The sequence below is a fragment of the Lampetra fluviatilis genome, chromosome 38 (genome assembly GCF_964198595.1).
Source record: "Lampetra fluviatilis chromosome 38, kcLamFluv1.1, whole genome shotgun sequence".
NCBI lineage: Eukaryota > Metazoa > Chordata > Hyperoartia > Petromyzontiformes > Petromyzontidae > Lampetra > Lampetra fluviatilis.
Window position 1 is genome coordinate 11,207,395 of NC_136312.1, and position 16,462 is coordinate 11,223,856.

General features: G+C 52.7%; 1 protein-coding gene across 1 annotated transcript in view; it reads right to left on the reverse strand.

Moving 5' to 3' along the window:
• LOC144945648 (A disintegrin and metalloproteinase with thrombospondin motifs 9-like) overlaps positions 1-14,386 on the reverse strand; it is an 82,276-nt gene extending 67,890 nt beyond the window's left edge. The window contains exon 1 of the mRNA XM_078874199.1: positions 13,998-14,386. Coding sequence (XP_078730325.1) covers positions 13,998-14,094 — 97 coding nt within the window. The 5' untranslated portion in view covers positions 14,095-14,386. The remainder of the gene's footprint in view (positions 1-13,997) is intronic.
• Between the last annotated feature and the right edge of the window lie 2,076 nt (positions 14,387-16,462).

The following is a 16,462-nucleotide window of genomic DNA, read 5'->3' on the forward strand; positions in this document are numbered from 1 at the left end:
GGCAGGTAACATTGGAAGCACAACGTGGCAGGGGGCCTGCCGCCCGCCGAACGCGAGGCTCGCCGCCCCCCTCCCCCCCAAAAGTCCGTCTGGAACAGCGGATGCATCCTCTCTGCGCCGTTGGCGAGTGACCACCTCCGTGGCTGCGGACGCATCACTCCCGGCACAAGCACACGGGCTTGGGTCACACGTGGTGTCAATTGCAAGACCTGCCTCGTGTTCATCTACGGTTGCTGGATATTCCCTGAAAGGAGGGGGGGGGTATGCAACGGGCCAATTTTGACGAGTACTTTCTAAGGAAAACAAATGTGCCCAAGCGCGCGGAAATAAGAAACACGACGACCCGCGCCGCTCGCGACGACCGACTGGCACGCGGACGGCATTGACCGTGGGGAGGGCTCGCAAGAGGAGCCCCCTGGCCGTGCGGGCTGCACCGGCTCGCTCCGTCAAATCTCTCCAAATCAGCTCGCGAGCCTCCCGTAAGTCCCACGACTTGCATGCGGCCGCTCACCCTCTGAATCCCTCTCCCCAACCCCTGTGAAAAAAGACGCCGCTGCTTCTTGCAACATCAAGGCCCTCTTCTTTCCTGACCCTTAGGGTCTCATTTCTCCATTCCTCTTCCATAATGTGCCCCGTATTTCCCATTCTCTCTCTCCCTTCCCTTTCCTTTCTTTCCACGCATTACATCCTTCGACTCTTACTCCCCCTTCCCGTGGTGGGGCCACGGGTAAAACGTTGCTCGTAAAACACATTAAATCTTGTTAAAAGAAAATCACGGCTGCCTTCCCTCCTTAGTCCACAGAGGGAAGGGGAGGAGGAGGGATTGGTGGGGGGGGGGGGCTGACTCCATGGCAGACGTCGCAACCGGGTACCCGATAGCCGTACCCTACCCAATACCCGGCTACCCGTACCCGACCAGGTACGGGTACGGATACCCGTTTGCGACCCTGGTGCGGCCGGGTACGGGTACGGGTAGACCGTGAGTCACTGGTGAGTAACCGTTTGTCACTCATTTCCCAACGTCTTGTCTCTTCTCACAATTCAAGTTCCTAGAATCAACCCACCCGCGCCTGCAACATGGCTACATCCCAGAGGTCGCAATCGGGTACCCGATACCCGTACCCTACCCGATACCCGGCTACCCGTACCCGGCCGGGTATCGGGTACGGGTAGCCGTTTGCGACCCTGGTGCGGCCGGGTACGGGTAAGGAATCAAAACCCGTTTGCGACCTTTGCTCCATGGTACCACAAATTGAGACAACCCCAGAACGATGCTGGTCACTCCAGGATCGGCACGGCACGGCTTGGGTCTGATTCGTGTTCTTATTGCCAGTGGGAAATGCAGCACGGTTTAGTGCAGCCAATGCACTAAGACGACTCCATCTCCAGTTTGCCGATAACTCGTTTCTCCACGAGCGACGCGCAGAAGAACCCTGCAGTTCACGTGACAATGCTCATGTAACACATCCAGGATGTGAGGCGGCCGGTAATGTTGGCTGACCGCAGAAGGAATCGAAGTGGGGAGGTGGTCGTCTCCGGCGTGCAGACATCCCTCGGGACCAACGCCGCTGGCATCCCGCTAAAGCGGTCGGCACTTTAGCCTCCGCCAGAACGATGAAGGGTCAATTCCCGAGCGGCATTTGAACTTGCAGTTCCCGATTGTCAGCCAGATGACAGAGCTAATTACCGCACCACCCAGCCGGAATATGGACCTAACGAGTAACTTCTTTGTGCAGGAGTCACGTGACTTAGCGGAGGCTTGAGCTGATTTAGACAGAGATGGGCACAGTGTGTGCTGATCGATATTCGATGTCCCATTGATCTAAATAATAAAGGTCTCTTGGTGTTTGGGGATGTACAGCTTTGCTACTGCTAATATTGTATTACTATTTTCGTATATTTGTACGTTTTGTACACAAGATTAATTAATTACCATCGCAACTGTGTAACCCGTAATTAATTACACGGTTAGTAAGTAAAAGTGAGTAATTTGCAACGAATTACACGGTTGCAATGGTAATTGACCTAAGATCTTATGTAGAGAACATACATATATGCGGTAAGTTAGTACGTAAAACTCAGTTTTACGTAGCATTTACAATTTTAGTACTGTGACATTTCGTTGGTGATTACATCCGGCTTCATAGGGCGTTTTTTAATCCAGAATTGTGAAGAGATCTACCCTGTATTCTTGGTTCTTTCGGTAAAGTCACGTAGAAGGGAAATAATAAAATAATAAAAATAAAACATAATACAATTCTCACGACGTTTCGGCCACAACGCAAGCAGCCGTCCTCAGGTGAAGAACAGAGCTGTCGGGTTGTTTAAGAAGTTAGTGATCACAACATTCACTTTCATTGGCCATGCACAAAATCTGTAATTTCCCTCTATATTTTGCCACCGCTCTAAGTGGCACTCAGGGCTGTTCTGGCCCATGGACTGTTTGCCAGCTGCCCGAGAGCCTTGCGCCTAGCAGCTGATGTCACCATGCCAGAGCTGCACACGGTGTGTGCCGAGGAGCGTGCGACGCTGTGCAAGCACAAGGCTGATGGCATGCCTCCCGGGAGCCTGGGTTACAAACATTAGAATGACTACCCCAATGGCTCCAAATCACTCCAGGCTGTGTCTGAACGGTTGCCACCTTGTGCTGGTGTTCCCAGGATCGTTCTCATTGTCGAGGCAGCTGCTGTCCCTGGGAATTATTTAAGTCTACCCGGGACATTAAAAGTCCAGCTGTTTATCACTTGTGCCACGGTGGGGAGATGTTATCTCCCTCGCCTGGTATACAGGAGGTTGTGGGTTCGATCCCGACCCTGATGCCTGTGTATTTGGAGTTTGCATATTTTCCGGGTCCTCCGGTTTTTCCCTCCGCATTTGCAAACAAAATGCGTTTAGAGTATTTGGCTGCAATACATTTTCACGTGATGATGATGAGCCACTTGAGCTATCATTTGTGATGGCCAGGTCACTTCGAACAAGAGCGATACAGCTCAGTGGGCCTTGCCCTGGTAAAATAAAACAGTTTATAGTTTAAATAATTGTTGTCATACATCACTCAACAGAACGCATATTGTTAGATATTCGTTTTTTCTCTGTGATATGTCCCCTGGGTTTCATATCTCACAGGTGGCAAGCCTCGGCGTCAGAGGTAGCCGCCGTGCTCGCAAGTCACAACAGCGGAGCGCCTCTTGGCGGTCATCCTCACGTCATCCTCCTCAACGGCAATGCCTGCAGATCGCCAAAGGAAAGGCGGATGATTTGATAAATAAACATTCACTAAATCGCAGCCCCAAGGAAGCCTTCAACAATTAAATTTGTAAATGACAAGAGAAATGCATAGTAACAGAGAGGGTGGGAGTGTGGACTCCACATTTATGGTTCTCAGAGGCAGACTTCGCAGTAGAGCACTGGTGAGCATACTGTACAGATGAGTTCAAAACTGAATGAAACCGTTCCACAGTTGTCGATCACTGCTGCCCTGTCGGATGGTCACATTTTATCACAATTATTTTAATGGTGATCTTATACAAGGGGACCACAATGCACTTCTTCAGGAACTACCATTTTTTTGGTATAATGCACAGAGGCCGAGTGGTTTCTACCCACGTGCGTGTGTTGTTTGAAAGTGGGGAGTGGTGGCGCAGTGGTACGCGCGCTGCGCTACGAACCCGGTGGCCCCAGTTCAATTCCCGTTCACGGCCAACACAAGTGACGATTATCTGAACTGGTCCTGGGCCTCCCCATGGTCGACTAAGCCTCAAATGAGAACATGGTGCGATGTTCAAACATCGCCACTCGGGAGATAAAAGGCAGCCCGGGTGTGGTGCGGGCCACCCACCCCCTCCTGTGCCATGCCGGCCTTCATTAGGGGCATTTCCCCCCAAAGTCTGTTAAAGCTCTATGGGGGGGGGGGGGACCTTTGTCTTGTTGTTTGAAAATGATGCCTTCTCCACACAGCAGCAGAGATTGCCGCACGATTGGTCGACTAGGACTTGCCATGAGGTATGGGGGGGGGGGGACTCTCCCTTTGCTTCGCACCTCCCGGCCACGGAGGAAGGCTGAAGCCGTAAAAATTCCCACCCTGTGACCTCTTGGAGCAAAGTGATTCACTGCAGTTCCTTAAGTGATACCGGAGCCATGGACCCGTTCAGATATCACCGGCCACCGTTCTTACCCATGGCCGGGATTTGAACTCGGGTCACAGGGTTCATCTCAGCAGTAATTACACCACCGCCCCACCCCCCCCCCCCCCACCACGTATATGGCATTCCTAATGAGGTCATTCTTTTATTCATCTTTAGCTTTGCCCAAAGATGTACTTAAAGTGTCGCCGCACGACAGGGTTTGTGCTCATGTCACGCGGTAGTCCCGAGGTGGCGAGAATTCCACATTCGCATGGCGGGGGACCAGGCTCTTGCCAGTGTTGACTTGACACAAGATTGCACTGGTTTTATTAACGCGAGGTGATGGACTGAGCCAACCGTCTGACCAGGACTTCAACTCGGAGTCATCTCGGGCTCCGTCCACAGCTCCCGCCGATCAGATCGAAATCAGAATTTGTGTTACTTATCCTGGAGAAATCCTGGAGGAAAAAAAAAAGATATATGCTTACGTTTACGACGCCGCTCGATAAAGAGTGCCACTTTTTCCCTCCTCTATTTTCTCAGGGCATTTGGGAGGCGTACCCACCAAAGCTGCGAGGGGACTGGCTTCGTTTCAAAAAACACAAGGCCCTCAAATATAGCCACAACTACCCGGAGACTGAGACATTTGTGCACTTGCCAGAGTTTCGCTGCAAAGTCTAAATATTCCAGCAAACTTTTGATGACTCATCGAAAAAAGGCAAACAGCCGTTGCTGCTTCACTACGCAATTCATTGCAAACCGTATAATTAATTGCCAATCTCAAGTCACTGATGTAATTAATAATAATAAAATGTTAAGGATTTATTTATTGCCTCGCAACAATAATATCCAAATCGCGACTCGTCAAACGTCACGTCATGAAGGTGACGAAAACGCCGACCTCGGAAATGTCACCGGAAGTCGTGTGACACTGGTGCCTTGCTACAAAACGTCCTGGGGGTGGAAGGGCGACGTCGCACAACCACGACGCAAACGGGCGACTCGGTCGGAGAGAGACGTCCATTGCACGGCAGTGGAACAACAAAATAAAACATTCAATTCTCGTAACTGGAATTCACCAAGGTGACGTCACAACATGACGCAACGCTACAGCTTTGGGTTATTTGTGTGTGCAGTCAATGTTGGTGACTCGGACTCTCTCCTAAAGGCCCTCTCGGAGTGGCCAGCAGACATTGACATTGGCAACGAGCTCCTGAACATATTGCCACGTGCAACAATGGAATAAAACTCCTTGATAGTCATCATCGTCAGCAGCAGGAATATTGCCACTGCTAGATTAATGTATCACCCGTTGCATCCGACGTCCGTCAAGGGCCTACGCCGCCGCCTCAAATCGATCCGAGCTCCTGCGGATGAGCCGATCTCATCGCCCAAACTCCCCTGCGGCGGTCGTGGTGGTCAAGGTATTTTGTCATTGCCAAGGTGGCAGACTACTTGCATCCCAGTGCAAACCAAGCACACAAGACAAAGATTCCCCCATGTCACCTTAACAGACTGTTCGCGCAAGTGCTGTTAGAGAGTAGCAGCACCTATGAAGGCCAGCCGCGACACACGAGGGCCTGGGTGGCCAGGTCACAGGGTGGGAATTTTTACGGCTTCATCCTTCCTCTGTGGCTGGGAGGTACGAAGCAAGGGGAGAGTTCCCCCCCACACTCTTCTACCGGGTACCTCATCGCAAATCCCAGTCGACCAATTGTGCGGCATCTCTGCTGCTGTGTGGAGAAGGCATCATTTTCAAACAACAAGACAAAGATCCCTCCCCATATTGCCTTAACAGACTTTCGGGAAAAATGCGCCCACAGCACATGAGGGGGTGGATGGCCAGCACCACACCTGGCTGCCTTTGTCTCCCGAGTGGCGATGTTTAGACATCGCACCCTTTACTCATTTGAGGCTGAGTCGACCTCGGGGAGGGTCCAGGACCGGTTCAGATAATATAATCGCCACTGGTGTTTGGTGGCGGGAATCGAACTCGGGACTGCCGGGGTCAGTTGAGCAGCGTGCTAACTGCTGCGCCACCGCTCCCCTGCCCCCCCGACCCCAAACGCAACACCGTGGGTGCTCACAGCCCCGACTCGAGTCTGGCGAAACCAGGACCACCGACTGTGCACAAGATCGACGGGCGAGCCCTTCTCGATCCCTCATCTTCCCTGAAAATGTTGACCACTGCCAAGGAGATGGTGATGTATATGAACACGCAATCATCTTCAGAGGAATATAAAAATCCACCGTGAGTAGCAACCCAGAGGTCACCACCCTCGACCTCCCGGGGCGCAGCAGATGCACCAAACGGAGAAAAGGTTTCTTAAATTCCCGTCCGCCGCTGTCCAGCCGGCGGCTACACGCGAGCAGGCGCTCGCGAGGAGTCAAGCGGCAAGTCGTGCGCGGTCGGGTGAAGCGCGGTTACTCCCGCACCTCTTTGTAAAACATCTGGGCCAGCATGGAAGAGTAGGCCAAATACCCCCCGGAGGGGACTCTCTGAAGAAGCCCCTCGTACTAAGAGAGCCCTTCCAGCAGCGATGGAGATGTGCAAGCCAATTGCAGGGCTGCACCTGTACCTTGGTCATCCCAAGAAGGCCTCACCGAATCTAAACATCAGGAGTCCTCGGTTAACGGTGACATCGGTTAAGGGTTTTTCGGTGAACGTTTCCTCACGTTGTACACACGGGCGCCAATGTAGGCCAATCAAAACGCTCGTAAGTGGGGCTGAGCCATGGCCCCTCACAGCCAATCAGCGGCGAACATTCATGAGCGTTTCGACCTCGACTTGGCTTTGTTTACATTTTCACGTTTTCTGTTTTGGCAGTGGGAAAAAAACATCTCTCTTGCAGACACAGTGATTTTTTACTTATTTTTCTACGTACAAGTCAGTGAATTCGATTAAAGGTTATTTCGGTTTTCGTGGAACGGATTCAAAACGTGAAATCGAGGGGTCCCTTGCAGGAGGGTGGTCCAGCACTGGGATCCTCGGCCAATGCCATTCACATTCGACAGGTGGGAGCAAACAAGAGAAACCCCACGCCCGTGGGGGAGATACAACACTCGCAGCTCAGGAGGGATAGATCTAATGCCCCGATTCAATCCAGCGAGTGGGCCAAATCCATCTGCGGTCAACACCCATTGCACCGTTTTCCATGTTGCGAATGCGCTGGTGGTCACCCATCCGAAAGCACGAACCAGGCTTCGAAGCTGCTTTGGCTTATCGAGACCCGACGAGGTCGGGTGAATGCGAGATAGATTAGGGCTGTGGGCGGATTAGTAAAAATCCGTTCTCAGAAATACTCGTGCTTTCATTGCCTTTTTTTATATAGTCGTCAAAAAGCCAAGCATGAGGGGAGATAAGAGCCGTGGGAAAAGTGACTCGAGATACGGCGAGCGCGTCGGCGCTCGCTCCAAATGGCGTGCGTCGAGTTCCGAAGCGCCGCCGAGTTCGCAGCGACGTTTGCCGCAAAAGAGTAAACAGCCGCGCATTGTCGGCACACGCGAGAACCTGCGACATGTAGTCACGTTTTAATAATGCGTTCATACGTTTCCAACTAAAAAAAGAACCCGATGGGAAAATTTACGAAAAAAGCAGCATAAAACAGAATTGTTTCATCAGACAAACTGCCTGAATTCAGGTCAAATAAGTAAAGCCCCCTAACTGATAAAATATGTGACCTGTGCATTTATACGGGGAAATGTACAAATTGGCAGCAGCCTCGGAGACTGTTGACCAACTTTTACTAGCAATATCCCCCGCAGCAAAACAAGGGAACGATTTTGCCATCCAGTGCAATTAGAATCCCCATCTGTTGCCCCGGGGAACTGTGCAGAGCACGAGGCAATCGAGGGCCGTTTTTGTTCGTCAGCCGAAACCGTAGCCCCACTCATCACATGGGGGGCAAAGATAAAATGCATTACTCATGACGACCATCATCATCATGACCCTCGTGGGCATCATCGAGCCATTGTCCATCCACTGCAGGATGAAGGCCTCCCACCTTCCCCCCCCTCCCCCCCCGCTGTTTTGCTTGCACTCACTGACCTGCGATGCCAGAGTTCGACGCGACTCTGTGCACGAACCGACGGCCTAGTCGCTCCGTCTCTGCCTCGGTCGTTCCCCTCACGCTTGGCTCTTCATTCCGTCACGGGGTTCGTACATGGACCATCCGTCTCTCGCGACCATGCGTCCTGCCCCAAGCCCGCTCGGTTCTCTTAAAAAAAAGCAATGAGGACGCCTCTAATTTGTGTTTTGTTTCCACCCCCCTCAACGCACACGTGTTCCCCTTCGCTGTCTCTCGCTGTAATTCCGAGCAGATGTCTCCCCCTGCTCTTCGCTGCGTTGCGCATTTCTCGGCCGCGACCCCCAGTTTCTTGGTCGACCCCGCCAGCGTCCACGATCGACATCGCGCGGGTTGAGGCTGCGACGATTTTTTTTTAAATGCTTGTTGCACAGCACTGTGCTGGATATAAGAGAATATAAACCCTGCTGGAATGTTGCGCCCAATGCAGCCGTGCTGCTTTGTTAATTGTAGTGATCGTAGACCTTGCTTCGTGAATAATGTCAAATTATAATAATTATTTGGAACGTAGGGTATTCGCGCCGTTCTTATGGCGGTAGCCTGCCGACAAGGGGCTGCGGTGTTTCACAGACGCAGCCTGCAGCTGTTTCCCAGGACGCGATGTTGCTGCTGCCGTCTAGAATCCCAATTGTGGAGTTGTTTGCGGTGCCATTCATCAATGTTTGTGATAATTTGCACCACGTGACGCCTGCGGACGCAGCGGGCCTGCGCGTGGTTGCACGGTTAAACTAAAACGTTGTTTATGTCACCAGGTAAGGGCCCCACTGAGCTGTGTAGCTCTTTCTCAGAAGCGACCTGGCCATCACGAATGATAGCTCGGCAACATAGTGGCTCATCATCATGTAGAAATGTACAGCAGCCAAATACGATGTAAATGCGTAATGTCGATTGTAAATGTGGAGGGGGAAAACCCGGAGAGACCTGCAGACAAAGTTACGTGACCATGGGGAGAACGACAAACTCCGAATATATGCAACAAACGTCAGGATCGGGATCGAACCCACGACCTCCTGTAGACCAGGCGAGGTAGTTAACACCTCCGAGCCACCGTGGTTGGTGCACAGACCGCAGGAGCAGCAGTAACCAGGGCGGCCCGTTAGAGTCGAACCGCGACTTCTGCCGCACGCGGCGAGCTGCGTTACCCCGCTGGGCTGAGCCGCCGCACGTGCCAAGCGGAATAAAAACCACGTTCGGCGCGCCGATGAGAAACGTTCGCGCATCGGTGCCTTTGACCAGATCGCCTCAAATGCGTCAAATCTCGGCAGCTCCGCTTCGGCTCTTGCAGTAGCGAGGTGGGTGACCACCAGGGCTTGCCCACGTGTTTGCCAGGCAAGGGGCTTCTGATTGGTCAAGCCATGGCAATGTTAAGGTCACCACCCCCCGAACCCACCCCATAAGCGTGGCTTTTCTCTGGGTAAGTGTTTCCGATCACATGCAGCCCAAACACTCATTACTGGTGTCGGATAAACATTGCCGATGCGGGACCCTCCCGAATGAAGAGAGACCCGAGACCCGGCGAGACGACTTCGCTGGGCAAATTATTCAATCGCAACGATCAAATCGGGAAAAATGTCTCCGGCTCACAGGCCAACAGTGCGAAGAAGCAATTTGGGTGTTTTTTTTTAATCAACAACGGACTTCAGATTGTTTTCTCCGAAGACCATTGTGTGTGAACGGTTAAACAAAATAATTAATAAATATAATTACATTCCTATATTTTTTAACAAGTACAGCCCTTTGTCAATCCACTGTTGGATGAAGGTCTCCTCTTCATGCCACACTGGTCACGTGAAGGATGTTTGACCATACTTCACCCTGCTGGGCAGTGCGGGCGAGTGAATGGACATTGCCACTGACTTTAGCCAGGGCCGGGAAATCAACTCGGGTCACCGGGTTCATGGCACGGTAGACGCCAACCAGCCGCCACCTGCTATTTAGCCTCTCCAATTCACGCACCTCACCTCCAAATTCCAGATGATCCCAGATCGCGTCTGGCCAGTCTGTTATTGACATTTCCCCAATTATTAAATCCTTCCACTCCCGGCTTATGATACAAAGATGGTGAATCACTCGCACAGATTACTGCCACTGATCTACACGATCCCCTCGGCGTCCCACCGCCTCCTCCTCCTCCCATCCCCACCTCACGCTCATCCCTGTGGCCTGCGGAATTGTCTGCGAAATTCCCCATCATCCTCCAGCGAGCGGGAGGTCACCCCTTGTCACGCGACCCTCCCTGGCTGCCGAGAATTGGCGCCGCTCGATATCCCCGACTCCTCCCCCTGCTCGTTCGAGTTCAGACTCAAGACGTCTCCGCCACCTGCGAGCTTCACTTCAAGTAACGCGCCGTTACACAGACACTGAAGAAACACAAAATCACGCTGCGAAACGCACCTGTGACGCGCAGCATTGCCGTCTCGTCATCGGGCTGTGGACGTTCTATACATTTGTAGGCCTCAATTGCTGTTGTGTGGTGCCGCCGTTTGCATTGAATGGGGTTCCATACATAATACAGTATCTTTATATACATGTTGATGTCTTTGTTTTGTGTTGCTGCCGTGCTCACGCACCACGCATCTCCAGTGTAGAATAGCCGGGGCAACCGGCTGAACGGGATCATCCGTGCAACAAAGGAACTCAAACTCAACGTTCCAAATCACATCTGGAACTCCAGCGGTACATTGTTCTCAAGTAGCCCGACTCGTCCAGAGTTTGCTTCCATAAACAAATACCTGCGTGATAATGGCTTTGGTGTGGAAAGCCACGAGGCTGACGCACTAAAAAACAAGTGCATTTATATGCGGAGACATAAAACGGAGTTCTGCTTACGTTGTTTGTATGATTGTTTACTCTGTCCCGTCCGGATGTACAGGATAATAATAATAAGGTTTCATCTTGTAAATGACCACGCCCTGCTCTGTTCTCTATCTGTATCACTGACCCAATGCCACTTCTTGAAGCAAACTACCCCCTTATGCAGCATTCTAAATCAAGGCTGTGTAAATCGCTTTGTACTGGAACTAGAGTTCTGTTGCATACAGAATTTTCTCCAGTAAATAGACGACTCGAACTTTCGGGTCCACCAATGTTGAGTTGTGCATTTGTGCTGAAGTTGACCATGAACATAACGAAATAATTGTGCAGTGAATTTTTTTAGCGCAGTGCATTTGTTATTGACGGTAGTGGGGCGAATATGCTACTTTGTAATCCAAATTGAGGAATAGGCAGGTTGTTTTCCAATTTGGCAAATGAAAAAACTTGTATTTTTATTTTACCCAGGTAAGGGCCCCAATGAGCGATGTAGCTCTTTTTCAGAAGCGACGTGGCGGTCACAAATGACAGCTCAACGAAGTGGCTCATCATCATCATCACGTGGAAATTTCTAGCTCTTAACGCGCAATGTTGATTCTAAATGTGGAAAGGAAAACCGGAGCACTCGGAGACAAATCCACGCGACCACAGGAAGAGGGAAATTCAAACTCCAAACATCCAGCAGGCGTCAGGGTCGGGATCGAACCCACGACCTCCTCTGTACCAGGCGAGGTAGTTAACATCTCTCAGGGACATGATTTAACCCACGACCTCCTGTATACCAGGCGAGGTAGTTAACATCTGCTAGCCACCGTGGCGCCCCTAATTTCGACTACGACACCGACACACAATGACCAGCTCCGAATGAACGCAACGAAGCTCATGCAGCAGATCACAAGGAGACGTGCATCCTTGAAAGCACATCGGTCATCACATTCAAAATAAACCATGAGCATTGATTGTAGGGGGGGGGAGTCAGGAACAAAAAAAGCAAACAACAATAATGTGCCTCTGTCACTCGACCTACAAAATAACGTTTTTTTTACACATCCAGATCAGCTCCACTTTCTTCGGGGAGTACATGTCAGCAAGGGTTAATTCATGTTCTTGAAGGATCATTGCCTGAAACGTCGCCGGTTACATATTCAGCTGCTGTACAACGTCGCCTGCATCGGCCCAACACGAGCAGCACTGCGGACGGGTTTTCGACAGCCGAGCACTTTGCTCGGCTGAGCCGCTCATTCATTCCGGGCTTAGCAGCAGCAGCAGTAGCGGCAGTAGCAGCGGCGGCTCTCTTTCAAGGGAAAGTTGGGGACCTCCTGGCACGTCATCCTCACCGGCACTCGGCTACAACAAACAGCTCAACATCCTGCAGACAGATCCACCAAGTATGCGAACACGTCTCGCGGGCGGGCGGGCGGGGGGGCACTGGGACTTCGTCGGGGTTGTTTTTTTGTTAAACAGTACAGTGTTTCGCCAATTACTGTAGCCTTTTATTCACGTGTGAGTGACCAGCGGCTTGGTCAAGCCTCCAAACTCTGCAGGCAGGCGGGCGACGAAGAGAGAGAGCGGCTCTAGAGGAGGCTTGTTGTTATTGTATAAACGAGACTTGAGAATGAATGCCCCCCACCCCACCCCGCACTGTAATTACTCGGCGAAAGGAAGAGAGCGAGCGAGAGAGAGATGGGGAGCAAGAGAGATGGGGTGCGTGGCGGTGATGAGGTTGTATATGGGGGGGGGAGGGAGACTTTAAAACAAGCAGCAGTCGTGGTGCAGACACCCGCAACCCACCAGCACGCAAAGCTACCGAGGTCCGTCTCAGCCTCTCCTCTCTTGTGTGAGAGAGACAAAACACACAGAGATGCCGCTCCCTGTGGAGTCTTCACGCTGCTAACAAGCACGTGTGAAGGGGCATGACCACGACCACTCCCGGCCGCCTTTGTCTCCCCAAGTGCCGATTGTTTAAACGCGCCGCACCCGGCACTCATTTAAAGCCGAGTCGATGTCTCACTCACTCATTCACACTCTCACTAACTCACACTCTCACTCACTCATTCACACTCACTCACTCATACTCTCTCACTTATTCACACTCTCACTCACACTCTCACTCACACTCTCACTCTCTCACACTCTCTCACTCACACACTCTCTCACTCACTCATTCACACTCTCTCACTCACACTCTCACTCATTCACACTCTCTCACTCACTCATTCACACTCACACACTCTCTCACTCACCCATTCACACTTTCTCACTCACACTCTCACTCACACTCTCTCACTCACTCATTCACACTCACACACTCTCTCACTCACTCATTCACACTCTCTCACACTCTCACTCACTCACACTCTCTCACTCACTCACTCACACTCTCTCACTCACTCATTCACACTCACACACTCTCTCACTCACTCATTCACACTCTCTCACACTCTCACTCACTCACACTCTCTCACTCACTCATTCACACTCTCTCACTCACACTCTCTCACTCACTCATTCACACTCACTCACTCACACTCTCACTCATTCACACTCTCTCACTCACTCACACTCTCTCACACTCATTCACAATCACTCACACTCTCTCACTCACACTCTCTCACTCATTCACACTCTCTCACTCACTCTCACACTCTCACTCACACACTCTCTCACACTCTCACTCACACGCTCACACGCTCTCACTCACTCACACTCACTCTCTTACTAACACTCTCTAACTCACTCGCACCCTCTCACTCACTCCCACTCTCTCACTCACTCACACTCTCTCACTCACTCACACTCTCTCACTCATTCACACTCTCCCACTTATTCACACTCTCTCACTCACACTCTCTCACTCACACTCTCTCACTCACTCACACTCTCTCACTCATTCACACTCTCTCACTCATTCACACTCTCCCACTTATTCACACTCTCTCACTCACACTCTCTCACTCACACTCTCACACTCTCTGACCTTGGCGGGGATGGAGAGGAGTCCCCGTGCGTGCGAGGAGACACGAGCTGGGCAGGGAGTTAGCGCAGAGCCCCATCAGCCAGAGCATCCAGCGCATGGTTGACGGCGGTAGTGGCAGTGCAGGGCAAGAGGCCGGGCAAGGGGCCGGCAGGGGATGAGGGCAGGGCCCGTCGAAGCCGATGATGATGATGCTGCTGTTCCCCTTCTCGCACGCCCGTCTCTCGCTTGCCTCCTCCCACACGCACCACGACAGCCTCACGCTTCTCAGCTGCAGCAGCAGCAGCCGTCTCAACTTTCTCGGGTTGCAACACCGGACCAATGCTGGCGTGTAGTTTGTGATGTGGCTTTGCGGTTGTTGATCGTTGCGATGAATCTTGTCGTGGTGGTGGTGGTGGTGGAGGGGGGTAGTGGTGATGCCGTTGTAGGTCGGACTTGAGATCTCGTGTGGTTGTGTGCGTGTCTCTTTCCAACTTTGAAGCGCGCAAAGGGAGAAAGAAGCGGTCACAAAGTGTCGTGCCGGCACATCGGCACCGCACCTACCCCACTCGCTCACTCGCAGCCCATCACCAAGCAGCCGCGCTTTATTTATTTATTCCTTCACTCCTGCCCTTTAAATAAGCGCGCCCTTGTAAATGTCGTGCGGAGGTTGTACGCGCCGAGTATCGCCGACTATTTCATTGCAGTTGTCACAAATGCGAATTCTCCCGCGACGTTTGGGAGGTCACCGGCTCCCCCCCCCCCTCCACCACGGGGCAACGAGTGGCGGTGGCGCTGTGGCGACGGAGCCGCATTGGCCACACCCTGCCTGGCCAGGGACTCCAAACCCTCACTCCCCGTGACACCTTCGCCGTGCGCAGGCGAGCAAGGCGGCAGCAGCAGCAGGAGGAGCGCGAGCCAGGAACCCCCAACCACCACCACCACCACACGTTTCGCGAGTCCCTTCGCCGGCCGGCGTGTACAGTGCTTAAAAGGGCGAGCGGTGTGTCCGCACTGGCACACCTCCAGAAGGGTGGGGGGGGGACCCCCTCGCCGAGCATGGCTGGCTGGGTAAGGGGGCTTGTTGGGTGGTTGGGGGGGTGGTTGGGGTGGTGGATGGGTGGGTGGGTGGATTGGTGGGATGGGCACCGCAGCATGGGACCTCGAGATGGGGGCAGGGTAGGAGGGAACGATGGGGATGGGAAGGTGGCGGGCGGAGGAGTTGGGAGGGTGGGCGGAGTGGGGAGGAGGGGTGGAGGGGTGCGGGGAGCGTTTTGTGGATGGGTGGGGAGGAGGGGACCCTGCCGGCTGGGAGAGAAAGGGGAACTTGGATGGCTGGAGGGGGAGGGGGCAATGATTTCGGTTCATCTTCACCATCAGCAGCAGCCAGGATCAATCCACCGCTGGATGTGGGGTGCTGGAGGGGATGATGAGAATGTGGGTGGGAGGCTCGAGGGGGCACTGCCTTCTGCAAGAGAAAGGGGGCTTGGTGAATTGTGCAATGATTTCAGTTCTGCAGCAGCAGCAGCAGCCATGGTGAATCCACTGCTGGATGAAGACAGTCCCGTGGTGTCGGGGTGTGGGGTAGGTGGGGGCTGGAGGGGACGGGGGGGGAGGGGAGGGAGGGAGGAAGGGAGGTGAGCGAGGGATGGAGGGAGGCGAAGGAGGGAGCGGAGGGAGGGACTGCCATTCTCTTCACACGGCGGCGTGGGATGAGCAGTGTACAGTGATCTCAGTGCTTCGCCATCGTTACCAGCGGTGCCTGCAATCGTTACCACACTCACTCGACTCGCAAATCCCAGTGGTCGCCGGTTCGATCTCCCGGCCGCGGCAGTTGACAAAAGGGGCCGCGATTCTTAAAACCACCCCGGGCCTCGTTCCTGCACCCGCCGCTATTAAAAAAAAACAAACAAAGATTGTTTTCTTTAACCAGGTAAAGTCCACTAAGCTAATATACAGCTCTTTTTCAGAAGCGACCTGACCATCACAAATTATAGCTCAACGAAGCGGCTTATCACGTGGAAATCTGTAGCAGACAAATAGTCTCATCACACGTTTCTAAATGTGGAGGGGAAAACCGGAGGACCCGGAGAAAAAAATCCACGCGACCACGAGAGAGAGAGACGCAAGCTCCAATTATACAGCAGGCGTCTGGGTCGGGATCGAACCCATGGCCTCTTGTGTACCAGGCGAGGTAGTTAACATCTCCTAGCCACCGTAATGATGATGAGTGAGAGACACACAAACTCCCAATACACAGCAGGCGTCAGGGTCGGGATCGGACACACGGGCTCCTGTATACCAGTCGAGGTAGTTAACATCTCCTAGCCACCGTGATGATGATGAGAGAGAGACACGCAAACTCCAATTATACAGCAGGCCTCAGGGTCGGGATCGAACCCATGACCTCCTGTATACCAGGCGAGGTGGTTAACATCTCCTCGCCACCGTGGCGATCGGCAGGTCCGCGTGTGGTGGGGGTAAAGTGT